Here is a 16,300-nt window from a genome sequence, read left to right on the forward strand (position 1 = left end):
AGGATTAAATTACCTGGTTTATTATTATTTTTTGAAAGGGTGTATACAGATTCAAGTGTTGGTGCTTAAAAGATTTGCCAGTAGTATTAAAGTATATAAACAGTTTTAAAAATTTTCAGAAAATTTAAAACCCGATTTTGTCAATATTACATATTTCTATTGTATTTAAAATATTATTTTACCACTTGGTTATTTTTGTTTTCGGTTAAATGTATCTGGATTTCATAAATATAAAAAAAAAAGTTTACACCCTTAATCAAAATTTGATTGATAAAATTTTTGCTTTTAATTAAAAATTAAAAAAATAATTTTCGTAAATTTTGTCTTATAAATTCACTGGTGCTCAGAATTTTTATTTTAGAGAATAAAGCCTGGGGACAATTTTATAGAGAATTTAATGGGCTACAAAAAAGATCGGATAAAAAAAATCTATAAATTCAAAATTCGAAAAGTTACAGACATATTTTTGATATGGAAATATTTTTTCAGTTTTAGTAGAAACTATTTTTTATGATAATTTTTCCAAGCTCACTCATGCCTCAAAATTTTGAATTTACACAAAAAAGTTTGAAGAAAATTTTGTAGAGAATTTAATTGGCTACAAAAAAGATCTGATAAAAAAAGTCTATAAATTCAAAATTTGAAAAGTTACAGACATATTTTTGATATGGAAATGTTTTTTCAGTTTTAGTAGAAATTGTTTTTTATAAGAATTTTCCCAAGTTTACTCACGTTTAAATTTTGAGTTTACACAAAAAAGTCTGAGAAAAGTTTTTTAGAGAATTGAATGGGTTACAAAAAAGGTCTGATAAAAAAAATTTATAAATTCAAAATTTCAAAAGTTACAGCCCTTTTAAATCGCATCGTAAATAGTTTCCTTAATTTTATTGAAGTTGTAAACTCAATACCTAAAGTACACAACGAATTTATATCTCTACATCCGGAGAATAGTTTTCCATCATAAATAAAACAAACAGAAAAAAAAAATTTTAGTAACAGCCATTGTTATAAAATTCTTGTTCTTTGAAATTCAAATCAAAACTATTTCTTTTTTAAATATTAACTAAAAAAAAATGTTGATAATTAAACTTAAATAAATTTTTCCTGCATAGTGACAGCCTTCTATATATTTATGTATGTATATTTAATATATATATTTAATATTTTGATAGAGTAAAAATTAAAAATCCATAAAGTATTGGATTTTTCCATAAAAAATATAAAATATTTAAAAAAATTATTAAAGCCAATACGCGGTTATATTAAAAAAAATATATATGTAATATATCAATAAAACTTTTAAATATCATTGTCATGATCACAGAAAAAGTTTTATAAAAACAAACGTCTAAAAAATATATACTTTCAATCACATTTATCAATTAGTCGTGTTAATTTACTAGACTAATCGCTTTATCAGAAAAGCCAAATTCGTAATTGGTCTAACGAAAACCATTATTTATTTTTATGACAACGTTCGATACGATATGTTTGAATACCAAACAAAAAATATTTGAAAAACAAATTAAATGATAAGATAAGAATGATTACACGCTTACCCCACTCTCACTCCCGGCACTCACTCTTGAAAATTAAATACTACCTAATAACTTAGTCGCCTCCTGCTTAGCCTTCTGATCATCGTCATTACGTACAGGGTATTCAGTAGTCATTTTTAAATATTTAATAGCTTCGTCTTTGCGGTTTAATTTTAAGTAAGTTTTACCAAGAAGCAAAAGATTGTGACTATAAAACAAAGGATCTGCTTTTTCAGCAGCCTCCAAATATGTCAGGGCTTCCTCGAATGATGAATCCGGGACTTTGCCAAAAATTGCAGATGCTATTTTTCTTTGATACCACGCAAGATCTGCGACTGAGTAGCAGTAGTGACCAAGAATATGCAGCGTCGTTGCATCATTAGGGTTTAATTTATTTGCCATCTGTAAAAATATATTTTATTATCGATTTATATTTTAATAATTTAATCATTTTTTTATTGTTCATGACCAAAAATAGAATGAGTCCCACATTTAAATAATTGCTCAAATATTTTATATATTTATAAAAATTTTTTTCAACTTTGGAATTTTATAACTCGTTAACTGATCAATGAATTGACATAACTAATACGCATTCTTACAGAAAATTTAACGCTCTACAAAAAAAATCCTTTATAATTTTTTGATAGATCTAACCGTTCATAAGTTATTTAAGTTTATATTCAAACTTATAGTAAATTTCTCGTTTTTTTTTACTTCTCTAGCAAAACTATCAGTCTTATAGCAAAATCCCGCTCGGCATGAATGTCAGCAAGATATCTTTTTGATATCAGAACGATAACATAATTATTCAGATAACTTTATGATACCAATACGATGATTTTTTAACAATCATGCCGCGCGGGATGTCATAAGGTCTTTGTTGTAAATAATTTTTTTTGCAATTAATATATGCGCACAAAAAACTTTTGAGTAAAAATTACCCATACAATTTGGCACTGTAAGAAAATCTATCCAGTAACTAAATTTTTATTAGTAGAGGTTGCCCTTCATTTACATGATACTGAAGTTAGCCGACGTTTAATAATTTTTGAATTTTTTAAAAAATGATAAATTTAAAAAAAAAACATATTTGAAAAAATAGCACCTATAGTTTTTTTAATTTTCTACATGTGCATATTTTTAGTTTTTTGTATTTTTTAAATTTAATTGTTGAACAAAAAATCCAAAAATTTTTCATTGTCTGCTAACTTGGGTGTCAGTCATTTACAAGCTGTCGAGTAGTATATTTTACAATGTGCATGGGAAAAATTTATATATTTACGACATGTCCTCACAGCATCAAACTTTTTAGGTAATTTTTACTAAAAATTTATCAGCGTGTGTCAGTTAATAGTTTTTTTATCTCATAGTTAAAAAATTACAGGTTTTACACATCAATTACCAGGAAAAAAAACTGAAATTTTCGTAAAAAAGTAACTTTTGAACGGTTAAATTTTTCAAAAAATTATAAGGGGTCTTTTTTGTAAAGCTTATAGATTTAGAAAAAAAAATTTCCCATGTTATTTAACAGGGGTTCGCACTTTTCTCTCTATTCTACTCAAGTCCACAACAGGTACTATCTTTGTTGCACTTGTACAGTAAATGGAAACTTTGGCCGAGTTTTTCTCTTAAACAAATGAATAATATGAAACAATTAAAGCGCACTTCGCTAGATTAGATAGTAATGCATCAATGTACAGTCTGTGTTTTGTCAATACAATATTCTCAATAGAGATTTTGTTTCGGATAAAAACCCAGCTGAAATATCTAATAACCCCTGTTAAATGGGAAATTTTATTTAAGCGAGCGCGCGTTTTGTAATTGAGTTGAAGGCCCAACTTGGTACCCAATTTTTTTATGTTACATGCAACGTAATTTTCATATGAAACCGGAAAAAAATATCGATTTTATTTAACACAGTCTAATATATATTGACTTACATACGTAAACAACAAAAGCTTTGATAATAATGAAACTTACCAGCATGTGATCCTTAACAATATTTAATGTTTTTATTTTTTCTTTCATCCCTTCATAATTAGTTTTGCTATCAATTAAAATTGCAATCCATTTATGAACAGCCCAGTGATTATCATTAATCGAAGAAGCTTCTATTACTAAATTGTAAGCTTCATAAATCATTTTTTTTGCCTCAACATCACTTGCTGTTTTTGCCATGTAGTAAAGAGCCCGGGAGAGTCTCCACAATACTTCCACATCCTTAGAGTCCTGTAAAAAAAAAAAAAAATCAATCCAACCAAATTTATTAAACAATATTGACAGTTTTGATTATGAATACAGAACGTCACCCACCCGATAATTATTCAAAATATCATAAACTTTTTGATACTCTTGATTTTCATAGAACGCATCGGCTTTTGCTAGGAGAGATTCTTTGCTTTTTTTAGAATTAATATCAAACTCATCTTTTTTTGCGAATCCCCAAAGACCTAGAGATACTACGGGAGCTGAAACGAATTTTTTAGCTGATAAATGTCTCTAAAAAAAATAAAACACCATGTATTATATATACATTTATATTATATATAAATATATTATTAGTATAGACAATAAAAGGAAATAAAAGTAAATGATATTTACTCTTATAAATATTCCGGGTAGATAATAAAAGATAAACCGGTTCCGATAACGACTTGCAAGACGAAATATTTGTTGGAACATCATTGTTTGTCTACTGTACTTTATTTGTGTTCTTTGTTTACAAATAACACAATCGAGAAAACAAAACAAGTGATTTGTGTTTTTGTTATTTGTTATGACAAATGACAATCGTAAAATCACAGTATCGCCATCTTGTATCACTTTTTAGTTCTACGCGACAACTGAACCGATTATTCAGTTCCCGGTTTCAAATTTATTTCTTTGAATTTGTGCGCATGCGCCGGCGTGTCGAATTCACTCGCGTAACTTTTAAAAAATTGTATGATTTTACACAAATATGTGTAATTACATGAGTGTGAATGTAACTGACAAGTGAGAATTTTTTAAATTTTTGAATTAATAAATAAAATGTAAGCAGAGTAAAAATAAAAAAATGCGTGTTTAGATAAATAATAAATCAGTACGCGTATTATTTTAAATTTCATTATTTAAATTTATTTATTTAAGGATGCATCCTCATTGATTATTCTTATTTCTTGCGCGGTACATTTAAATATTTAAAAAATAAATTTGTAGGGATTGGATATAACTAAAAACTGTACGTCAAAATAAAATGGCGACAGAATGTGATAAAAAAATATTTAAAAAAAAAAACACGCAAGCGTTTGAACAAACCTTGGCGGGGAAATAATATGCAGAAGAGTGTCCTAATACACTTGAAGATATAATTTAAATTGCCCAAGTGCATCGCAGCTAAAAAAACGTCACTTAACTGCTATTTCCCACCAGACGATGCCAGATGACTTTGCTCAGGAACTTGGAAGTTATCAGCATCAGCAATTCGTAACACTTTACACTAGCACTGAACACTCAACACTTAACGACACCACAGACACTTTGCACAATTTAAATTTTACAAACACTGCACATTTTAACTAAACAATGACTATTAGCAATAAATTTTATGGATAATTTCTCAAATTAACTGCAATTCTGTGCTTCAATTTAAACGTAAAGAAGGATCTGGACTACCACTGTCGTTGTTGATGATACTGACTGCCGCTATTGGACCGCCAGTTGATACAAAGCAATCGATTTTGCGATTCTCGACTGTCCCCACTTTTGCAAAAAATTGAACGTCGAACACAGCGAGATGCAGTAGCGCCATCTTGGCGCGAAATTTCAAAATTGAAATGAAATAATTTCATTAAAATTTATTTATGTCAATAATTACATTAATTAGACTAAAAAGTCTACTCGAAATTTTTTATTTTCACCAATAATTTATTTACTATTCTTATTATTTGCGCGGTAAATTTAGATATTCGAAAAATAACTTATTAGAAATGGAAGAAAAATTAAAAATCGTAAATCAAAATAAAATCGCGGCAGAACATGATAGAAATATTTAAAATATTAAAATAAAACACACAAGTATAACGCACAAAAATCGTGCTGCTACTTCGCTGCTCTTGCACGGTCTCAGAATGTACTCTAAAATTTATAAATTGTCTCATGTCTACTCATGTAATTACACAGCAAAAACGTGATGAATCTATATAAATTAGTATATAAAAATATATGCTGATTCAATTATCATTGATATTCAATTAAATATATTAGGATTCAACTTACATTTGAATTTTCAGTTTGCCGCCATTTTTAATCATAACCTAAAGTTGCATACTCGCACGTGAAACTTTATGTAATTTATATTTGTACTCATATATTTATCTCTGTATGTCTATTTATATTGTTTATTGATAATTATTTATTAATTACTAACTATTTTAATAACAAAATAATAAATACATTTCATTATGGGGATTAAAATACCAAAATCTGTGGTTTTTGGAAGTGCAGCCTGTACGATTGTCGGCGGTATTTACTTAATCAAGTAATTAGTATTGAATTAAAATAAATATTATTAATTGCCGCAAGTAAAATTACTAATTGTTTATTTTTTCAGGGATAAAATTGCCGGAACCGCATACGAAGGCAATGAAAAATTAACTAATAAAGTTGTAATTGTAACTGGTGCAAATACTGGAATTGGCAAAGAAGTGACACGTGATTTAGCTAAACGTGAAGCTAAAGTTATTATGGCATGTCGTGATTTATTTAAATGTGAAAAGGTAAATTAAATTATTGATAACTAATTAATATATTTAAAATCTATTTCATGGTGGCCACATTTCTGGAAAACCTGGAAATATCATGAGTGTGAATGTAGCAGGCATCAGACAAATTTTAAATTATTAATAAATAGAGCAAATAATTAATAAAATTAAATTTAAAAAAAATGCGCATTTAAAAAATTCTGAAACTAATAAGTGCATTTTTAATAAATATTATTTTTTAAATTATTTACTCTATTTATGTATAATTTAAAATTTGTCTGATGTCTGCTACATCTACACTCATAAAAATTTTTGCTTTCTTTTTTTTTTTTTTTTTTTTTTTTTTTTTGACTGAAAAAATCGGATAAACTTTTTTTCTGTCAAAACTGTTCAAAGAGTGGCGCGGCGCGAATGCGATTGTAAAATCATCTTGAAAAAAATAATTAAAAATTGATTTCAATAACGAAAAAATGAAGCAGTTAGAATTGAAAAGGCTGTTGGAAAAATAAAGTCTCAGTAGAAATCAATAGTCAAGATCTTCAAGCTATTAACATCCATATTGACAATTTAAAAAACCAAAAGCATTAAAAGTACACATAAGTATTGAACTAATAAGTCTCTCTATATTTATTATTCGCGCACTTGATTAATATTTTATTAATATTCTATAAAACATTCTTACTTATGAAATTTATTCTGGTGAAAATGAAAAATTTATTTATATTTTATTATAGAGTAAGTTCTATAAAAACAGATTTAAAATCGAAAATAAAAAATTTATTCATTTAAGGGCATTCTTAGAAGGTGCCCCCCCACTTTTAAAAAATTTTCAATGACTTTCAACTGTCATAAGCGTATCAAATTTTTATCAATTAATTTAAAAAAAAATTAAAGCATTAATTGAAAAAAGGACAACGTAGTCGTAATTTCGCCGATATATAGATTTTAAAAAACATTATTTACACTTGATATCAATTAGGAGTTAAACAAAATTCGTTAAATAAATTTCAGAAAAATCGTCATGTCAATTTTATAATTCGAATTTTTAAATTTTGTTGGCTAAAATTTATTCAACAAATTTTGTTTAACTCCCAATTGATATCAATTGTAAGTAATTTTTTTAAAATTCTATATCGCAACGAAATTACGACTACGTTGTCCTTTTTTCAATTGAGATTAAAATTTTTTTTTAATTAATTAATAAAATTTTAATACGGTTATGACAGTTTAAATCATTGAAGATTTTTAAAAAGTGGGGGGCACTGTCTGAGAATGCCTTTAAGAAATAAAAAAAACCTATGAACATTGACAAATAATAAAATAAAGTTTCATTCGACGATAATGATTAATTATCTATTGAACTGACTTATACCATTTTTTTTTTTTTTTAATTAAATTAATATTTCCAATGATTAAATATTACTACATATGGTCAAGGAATTTTATAATTATCTGACTGGAATACCTAAAAAAGTCAGGGAACTTCAGTTTAAAAAATCTGTGGTCGTGTAATAAATTTAAATGAAAAAAATAAAATAATTTATTTATTTTAGGCACGCAAAGAAATCGTTTTGGAAACGAAAAACAAATTTGTTTACTGTCGTCAATGTAATTTAGCATCTCAATCGAGTATTAGAGCATTTGTAGATAAATTCAAGAAAGAGAATGACAGACTAGACATTTTAATTAATAACGCCGGCGTAATGCGATGCCCAAAAGGTGTAACGACCGATGGAATCGAAACGCAGTTGGGTGTCAATCATATGGGACATTTTCTGCTTACTAATTTACTGCTGGATACTCTTAAAGCCTCAGCACCATCGAGAATTGTTGTGGTGTCAAGTGCAGCTCATCGTAAAGGAAAAATCAAGACCGATGACTTTAATAGCGAGAATAGTTACGATGGAGCTGAGGCTTATGCTCAAAGTAAACTCGCCAATGTCCTTTTTACCAAAGAATTAGCAAAAAAATTAGCCGGTACAGGTGTTACTGTAAATGCAGTTCATCCAGGGATCGTTGACACTGAGATTACTCGTCATATGTCTTATTCTAAGAGTACTACTGCCACTGTTATGGTGAAACCTTTCTTTTGGTTGTTTATTAAAACACCTAAGCAAGGAGCCCAGGCTGTACTTAATGCTGCTTTGAATCCTGAGTTGCAAAATGTAACTGGAAAATACTTGAGGTACTTATTTTTAAACATTAATACCAATTTTTCATTTAGTAAATGTTTTAATTATTTATTTTGTTTCTTTTTTTTTAAGTGAATTTAAAATTGTTGAAGAAGAAGAAGAAACAGATGAAGTCAAAAATAATAAATTAGCTGAGTGGCTCTGGATCACCAGTACCAAGTGGACTAAATTATAGAATATATTTATTTTAGTTTCATTTGATTATTTTATTTGTTATATATATGTACATAGTAATTAAAATTTGTGATTAAAAGTAATTTTTATGAGTTTTTATATTTATTGAACTATTTCAATTTTAAATATGACTTAAATAAGCAATTACGTGTCAACTAAAAAAATCTATTTTTAGGATTTTTGTACCAAATGATGCCTTAGTAACTAAAAATTTTTTTCCAGAAGTTCAGCATTAAAGAAATTTTTTTTTAAATCATAAAATCAAAACAATTAAAGCAAATTAATTATGAGGATTAAAACTCTTTGGAAAATCGAGTTGAGTAACTTGAGTTTAAATACTAAATTACATTCATTAATTAGAATAAAAATTGTTATACTGAAATAAGCCGACGTCTAATAATTTTAGGATTTTTTTTAAAACTATAAATTATGAAACAAATCTGAAAAACGGTTGACCCTGGAGGTCAACCCCAAAACTTCCTGCTGTTATCGAGTTCAGAAACTCGAAAACATTATTACAAATCAGAGTTACAACTCTGACTTGAAAATTACATAACCCATTGTAATTTCGCCAAAAATTTTTATTTTTCTTACACGTTTTGTGATTTAACCGAAAAGTTGACTAGTTTCCAATAAAAAGTTTTTAAGATTGACAAACATTATCTGTAATTTGATTTACTGTATACTTAATACAGTATACTAAAATTAAAAATAATTTTCTTAAATATAAATTGTTTAATAAAATTACAACACTTGTATTGTAATATTACTAAACTTAATGCATAATTTAAGCATAAAAATATGTCGATTTAAAAAAAAATAATTTTGACTTAAGATAAAAATATCAAGACAATTATTTACTTGGTGCAAGATAATTTTGATTTTCCGGATTTTTCTGGATTCGAGTGAACTGTTTTTTCTATGTAGTTATAATTTACAAAAACATCAGATAATTGTAAAATGTATTTGTAATCAACACTAAAAGTTGGAATTATTTTATAAAATATATAATATAAAAATTAGGGTGTGCCGAAAAACAACATTTTTTTTTTGGCACCACCAGAAATTGATGAAATATGTCAACATGAAAATTCTGTCAGAAGATTGGCTCTTAAATTCAAGTTTTAGAGGTAGCCCATCACATTTTTCGATTTCCGATTTAAATAACATAGGAAAAATTTTTTTTTACAGTTTAGAATTTTATCACTCACCAGGGAATTAGTTTATCGGAAAAATCAATGAATACTTGTGTTGAAAATTAAACGCTTTACAAAAAAAAGGTCTCTTATAATTTTTCGAAAGTTATTCGAGGTCAAAGTTGGATTCATAGTATATTTTAGTATTATTTGACTTTCGGCAAAACTATCAGACTTATCTTAAAATGTGATGAATCTCTTATGTAAATCATTTCCCTTCCCACAACTTATTTTTCACAAAGTTATACAGTTCACTTGAACCAAGAAAATTAATCTTGATACAAGAAATTTTTTTAACGATTCAGAAAATTAAAATTTTCTTGCACCTAATAAATAATTATCTTGAATCAAAATTTTTTTTTCCTCAAATCAACATATTTTTATGCTTAAACAAAAAAATTTTTTACTTGTTTTAAGAGTTTTTTTTTCTAAATATGAGACATATTTTTTTTAAGAAAGATGTGTTAGTTTTTTGAAGGAATATTACATTTTTTTGATTGAAGACAATAAATTTTCTCGGAATAAGTACTATTTTTTAAACGCAAAAATTTTTGTATGCTCTAACCAAGAAAAAAATGATTAAACTAAGAGAAAAATAACTTGGGAGTAAAGTTGTATATGTATATATGTAGGAGAGGGAAGTCACCGGTGCTATAAGCAGCAGCGGAAGTAGTTTGATGCTCGCCACGAGATCGCGCCCACCAGTTGTAGTGTCCCTGATAAGAAACTTATTCCAGAAGTGTTATATTTCAATGTTGGAAGCAATTTTGGCACTAGTACTCCTCAGTACTCCTCTGCTACGACCGAATGATAAATACTTTTTTCGATGGTTACATAGTATATCCTATTATTATACATTGTGACGTTAGTATTTATTATCAATGCTTCTATGAATGTTTTCTCATAGAAATTAAACTTGGACTAGAAGAAAAAATATTATATTACTAATAAGTATAGAGTCTCTACTATATGAACAGATGCTTAGAAAAAATGCAATACACTGTTAAAAAAATTGTTTGATTTTTCGAAACATTGTACACTGTTAAAATCATTGTTTGAATTTTCAAAACATTGTATATAACGCAATAAACACATACAATTGTGTTTGAAATTTCATTGTAACGATCGTATAGAATTTAAAATACACGCTTTTGAATTTTAAAATAGACGCTTCAGATTTTCAAATACATTTATTTAAAAATTAAAAAGAAAGTATTTGAAAATTAAAAAAAGAGTATTTGAAAATTCAAAAAAAAGTATTTGAATATTAAAAAACTTGTATTTGAAAATTAAAAAAAAAGTATTTGAAAATCCAAAGTGTTAATTTAAAATTCCATATGAAATTAGTAATGAAATTTCAAGCACAAATGTATGTGTTTATTGCGTTATATACAATGTTTTGAAAAATCAAACAATTTTTTTAGCAGTGTACTGAACGCGCAGCACGTCACGCGCAGAAATTTCATATACAAGCATTTGAATTTTCAAATAAGTATTATGAAATTTCAAATGGAATTATTAAAATTCAATATGTCTTAGAATTTTCAATACTTGGTTTGAAAATTAAAAAAACAAGTATAAATTTCAAGTACGTTTATTAAAATTCAAATTTTTTTCTTAATTTTAAATACCAGCTTGATTATTAAATGACGTATATTAAATTTGAAGCTTTTTTTTATTGAAAATACAATTCAAATATCTAGTTATGAAAATTCAATTCCTTTTGTATTGTAATTTTCAAATTATTTTTAACAGTGTAAGTATGTTGTAATTTTTATGTATACCTATCGGCCAATTCTGGTTTAATAAATAAATAATTAGAATATGATGATTTTGTAATCAGATATTCAGTCTTTTAATTTATCATTTTGCTTGAAATTTACATTCAGTCTTTACTTTCGATTGTTTATATTATCATTTAAAAAAAAAATAGAATTAATAAATTGATTTGATTAATATTTAAAATTTATAAAAGAATTTTATGAATTCCGTTTTTATTCTTATTATTTTGAGTTTGGTTGAAATTGTTGGTTTTAAATTAATTATATAATCTAAATTTTCTATTTTAATCTATTATGTCTCCATGGTTTGATACATTTTCTAATTGTTTTCCTAGTTTTTCAAAGTCAGTTATTTCAGTAGGCTTTATGATGCTTGCCATTTTACGCATCTGTATCAGACCAGAGGTACATGATGAGCATTTTTCTTTTGCTGCGATGTGGACTGTTTCTTATCCTCGACTGTCTTGGTTGCAATCGTCTCGCAAACTGAACACTAAATTACAATGACTATTTAAAACTCTTATTAAAACTATAACAGCTTACGTTTTTTGGCCAAACATCTATTTTTTTTAAACAGATATGAAGAGCACTTATGACCGCCTTCGATTTTTGTGGCTCTTCTTCGACCTTTGCCGCCACAAAAATTGCCGCCGTTGCAATTTCATAACGATGGAACTTGGCCAATAAATGGTTGATGAAAAATCTGTGCATGCACACTATAGCAGTATGTACACACTTCCGATAATTTAAGCCGCTTGCCCAAATCGTTTATTAAGTAAACGGCTTGTTGCTTGTGGTCCAATTCCTTCACCGCACTGATACCATCCTTGGAGCTTGGAGAGTTCTTCAGCTCTTCTTTGCTTAGATACCACTTTTGTGCCATATTAATACAAAACTTTTAACGATCTGTGTAACTTCACTGTAAACTTTCTTCTTTTACACTGAATCAGCTTACGCACTTTTAAAATACACTGTTCCAAAAAATTAAATGAACAAGAAAATTTTATAAATTTTTTAGTGATTTTTGGAAGGCTGTATTTTCGTGAAAAATGATCGTATCGAACAAATGAAAAAAAGCAAATTGAAGCTTGAAATCTCTAGTTTGAAGATCATTCAGCAAAATAATTTTTCATGCTACGGTTTTTGCGGAATCATAAGAAAAAGGTCGAGACAAAATTTTTCCAAATTCTTTAGTTTTGTTTTTGAGGTTTACGGGGCCGGGAAAATTTTTTTCGAAAAAACCAATTCATGGCTCGTTTAGGAAATTTAATCAGCTACAGTAATTTGAAGGACAATTTAAGAAACTTGAATGAATTCCCTACAAGCTACATTTTCGATTTAAAAAAAAAAAAATTTTTTTTTCATCCTTAACATCAATTTGAAAAACCCACAAAAAATGGCCATTTTCTGGTTTTTAAGTTAACTCATCGCTACTTTGCAAATATTGATGGAAAGGTCAATGTTGCCAGGTGATTTTAAAGCTTAATGTACCCCCAAAAACCCTGAAAATTTTCAGATTGATCCATTGTACTGTTTGTCTGGGCCAATTGCTCAAAGTTTTACAAAACAAGTAAAGGAACAAGTTTTGTTCCTTAATTTGTGTAATCGTTACCAAAATGAAAAAGTTAATTTTTTTCGGATTTTCTTCCATTTTTGCGTTAGTTATTCAGTAAATGTAAGGTAAAGAGAAAAAAAAAAAACTTTCCAAAAAACGAAAAAAAAAAAACCCCCCAAGTAAAAAGTAAAAAAATTCTTGTTTTATCTCGTTTTTGGAAAATTTTTTTAAATTAAAATTTAAAATAAGTCGTTTTTATTACATAAAAATATAAAAATTAGGTTTTGTAAACAGTATATACATAATATACAAATAACACAATATGTGAGTCAATTAAGTAAATTACTATACATAAACATACTACTAATTATCTTAATACATATTCAAAATTATCGGCTATTTTTTTCAAATCTCTATTACTGAGGTATTAAAAAACCTCCCTTGTACAAGTACTTGGGAGTTCCATTTTATCGAAAATACTGTATATTCTACTTTTAACTTTTAATAATAATTTCTTTCGCCTTAGTTCTTTCTTTAAGCGATAATTCAACATTCCGCCGTACAGTGGAAAAATGGACTCTGTATTTAAGTTAATAATAATTTTAGGCTTGATATGCGTCAATCGGACAGCTAAACTGTGTTGGTCCATACACAAAACATCGTAAAACGTAAAATTACTCCCAGTAATATACGTTTTTTTCATTTTCTGGACTTCTTCACAACACTGAATACGCAGTTCTTCAAAGACTTTATCAGTTACCTCAGCCAAATTTTTTTTTGATACATAAAAATTAGCCGCACTGAGTTTGACGATGTGCTTTAGTATCATTGATTCAATCTCCGTTGAACATTTTAGACATGATATGTCTAATGCCGAATGACCATATCCATTGACTGCATTGGCGTCAGCACCAGCATCAAGCAGATGCTGTACAACATTAAAGTTGTCATCGATGAATAGAGCTCCGGAATGAAGAGCTATCATCTTGTTGGCGATCACAGTGTTGACGTCGATCATAATGTTGTCTAATAATAATTGGACAACATCCAAGTTTTCGCGAACGACGGCACAATGTAATGCACTTTTGGTGACGCTTCCATTGACTGGTACCAAGTTTATATCCGCACCATATGCAAGAAGTAACTTGATGATGTTTGAATTTCCTTTTTCGGCAGCATGAACTAGGGGTGATATATCCCTATAGTTGTCGACATTCGGATCAGCACCATGTTTCAACAGGAGCTCAACCATTTCTTCATGACCTTCCCGAATGGCAACAGATAACGGCAGGTGGTCTCCAATGAACTGTGGATTGCAGGAAATCTCTGACGTCATGTTTTCTCCGTTGCAAATTGCAGGATTCATTGCACTTGTTTTTAAAATTATTAACAATTATCAATTATTATCAAATAAAAATGAAGAAACTTCGACACTGAACAGTTGGTTTAACAATTCACTTAAATTTAAGTGAACAATTCACATGTTAAATTTTAAATCAGAGCAAAAATTTTTTTATTTTATTCTATTGTAATGACTGTTCAAAAGTCAATCAATTTTCAATAAATTTAACTTTCAAGGTGCCGTTCTGATATACAGATAATGTATAATTCATAATACATTACATTGATATATTTTTTTTTACATAAAAAATAATAATTTTCATATGGTATGAAAAAATGCTTCATGCCGTCAAAGTATAGGGGAGGGTGGGGCAGAATGCCCCCCCCCCCCCCTAAGCCAATGATTACTTTTTGTGGCTTTAAACTATGAGATCATTTTACTTTTGTCTTATTTTAAACAAATTTATGGATATTTTGCCAAAATTCTGAGAAAAAATTTTTTGTTTTGTGGGGCAGAGGGGCCCTCCTCCAAAAAATGATTAATTTTTTTTTAATTGATTTTATTAATAAGAATGTATTTCTTTCTCTTGACAACTATTTTTGGTTTTACATCAGTCAAAAAAAATTTTTTAAGGTGTAATAAATCGTTCCCCTTCGATTAGCTTAGTTACTAATTGTTATTTAATATAAAAAAAACAATTCTGTATTTTTTATTTGTCATTATTTTGAACCCAAAATACGTGTTTTTCAAGTTTTTAGATTATAGATAATTTTGCATTATTTAAAAAATTTTATCAATTAAAAAATTTATGAATTACAAAATTTTCGAATATTTTCAGTGGCCAAATTTGTTCCAGCTATGAAGAATCAGCCGAAAAATGACTTAATATATTAAATTTTTTTCAATTTGACGATGAAAATTTGAAAGAATAATTTTTTCAAGATTTTTGGCTGATTCATTTTGCCCTAGGTGTCATGCGTAAGGCTAAAAATGCGCAAATATATCGGATTTATGGTAATCCGACGAAAAAAAAATTAGTAATAGCAAAAATTAACCGTAAATTTTTCTTTCCAACTTTTGCTGTCAAATTGTCTGCAAATTCGGGCAGCAAATTTCAGGCAATTTCAATGTCAAATTACAGTCAATTTCAAGCTAAAGTGACTGTTAGGGTAATTTTTAGTTTTCTCCAATTTCTAATAATTTATATTTCAAATATTCAAATGTACCGCGCAAGTAATGAAAATAATTAATAAAAGGGTGCATTTTGAAATGCGCTACGAAAAAATCAAATTGTCCCATTGAACGAAAAACTACGTTGTTGACTAAAAATGGCCGAAAAAGCATTAAAAAATTTTTTGTTTCTGATTCTGAATTTTTCTTCAGGAAGAGCGTTGAAAATAAAAAAAAATGCCCCCCCCCCCCCCCCCCCCATGACGTGAGATTATCATATATCTACAGTCAGTTATATACTTTTTGAGCAAAAATGATAACTCCGGAATGGGTGGAGCTAAAAATTTAGCTAAAGACTTCTTCCTACATGTATGAAAACATGGTTATGTGACTACTATCCCGGGAAAAAATGATCAGACCTGATCAGGCCTGGGCAGGCATGGTCATTTTTCATGTCTGATCAGGCCTGAAGACTCATGCCTGTTCATGTCTGATCAGGTCTGATCATTTTTTCCCGGGAACTAAAGCACATCGTCAAACTCAGTGCGGCTAATTTTTATGTATCAAAAAAAAATTTGGCTGAGGTAACTGATAAAGTCTTTGAAGA

At 28.0% G+C, this 16,300-nt stretch overlaps 3 protein-coding genes across 4 annotated transcripts; 1 reads left to right on the top strand and 2 right to left on the bottom strand.

Moving 5' to 3' along the window:
* Positions 1 to 904: 904 nt before the first annotated feature.
* On the bottom strand, positions 905 to 4,926 carry LOC130672608 (regulator of microtubule dynamics protein 1-like). Of its 2 annotated transcripts, none has more exons than XM_057477242.1 (4): positions 4,839 to 4,926; positions 3,855 to 4,009; positions 3,522 to 3,770; positions 905 to 1,940 (listed from the first exon to the last, which is right to left on the bottom strand). In XM_057477242.1, the coding sequence occupies exons 1-4, from the start codon at positions 4,909 to 4,911 to the stop codon at positions 1,593 to 1,595; spliced, it is 825 nt and encodes a 274-aa protein (XP_057333225.1). In that variant the 5' UTR covers positions 4,912 to 4,926; the 3' UTR covers positions 905 to 1,592. The 2 variants fall into 2 exon arrangements, with proteins under 2 accessions (XP_057333225.1, XP_057333224.1); XM_057477241.1 differs by lacking the exon at positions 4,839 to 4,926 and adding an exon at positions 4,143 to 4,365 and having other exon boundaries at positions 3,855 to 4,040.
* An 882-nt stretch (positions 4,927 to 5,808) lies between these two features.
* On the top strand, positions 5,809 to 8,720 carry LOC130672607 (retinol dehydrogenase 13-like). Its single transcript, XM_057477240.1, has 4 exons — positions 5,809 to 6,060; positions 6,133 to 6,298; positions 7,837 to 8,468; positions 8,548 to 8,720. The coding sequence occupies exons 1-4, from the start codon at positions 5,984 to 5,986 to the stop codon at positions 8,648 to 8,650; spliced, it is 978 nt and encodes a 325-aa protein (XP_057333223.1). The 5' UTR covers positions 5,809 to 5,983; the 3' UTR covers positions 8,651 to 8,720.
* A 4,888-nt stretch (positions 8,721 to 13,608) lies between these two features.
* On the bottom strand, positions 13,609 to 14,517 carry LOC130673367 (transient receptor potential channel pyrexia-like). The gene has a single exon (XM_057478355.1). It carries the CDS (start codon positions 14,515 to 14,517, stop codon positions 13,609 to 13,611), a length of 909 nt encoding a protein of 302 aa, XP_057334338.1.
* Between the last annotated feature and the right edge of the window lie 1,783 nt (positions 14,518 to 16,300).

Source organism: Microplitis mediator, chromosome 8 (assembly GCF_029852145.1).
Source record: "Microplitis mediator isolate UGA2020A chromosome 8, iyMicMedi2.1, whole genome shotgun sequence".
Lineage (NCBI taxonomy): Eukaryota > Metazoa > Arthropoda > Insecta > Hymenoptera > Braconidae > Microplitis > Microplitis mediator.

Coding starts and splice junctions, on each gene's coding strand:
- LOC130673367 (XM_057478355.1), bottom strand. CDS start 14,517: ATGACGTCAGAGATTTCCTGCAATCCACAGTTCATTGGAGACCACCTG.
- LOC130672608 (XM_057477241.1), bottom strand. CDS start 4,226: ATGATGTTCCAACAAATATTTCGTCTTGCAAGTCGTTATCGGAACCGG. Junction 4,041..4,142: donor TACCCGGAATATTTATAAGA/GTAAATATCATT, acceptor TATTTTTTTTAG/AGACATTTATCAGCTAAAAA. Junction 3,771..3,854: donor ATATTTTGAATAATTATCGG/GTGGGTGACGTT, acceptor TTTTTTTTACAG/GACTCTAAGGATGTGGAAGT.
- LOC130672607 (XM_057477240.1), top strand. CDS start 5,984: ATGGGGATTAAAATACCAAAATCTGTGGTTTTTGGAAGTGCAGCCTGT. Junction 6,061..6,132: donor GGCGGTATTTACTTAATCAA/GTAATTAGTATT, acceptor TTATTTTTTCAG/GGATAAAATTGCCGGAACCG. Junction 6,299..7,836: donor ATTTATTTAAATGTGAAAAG/GTAAATTAAATT, acceptor TATTTATTTTAG/GCACGCAAAGAAATCGTTTT.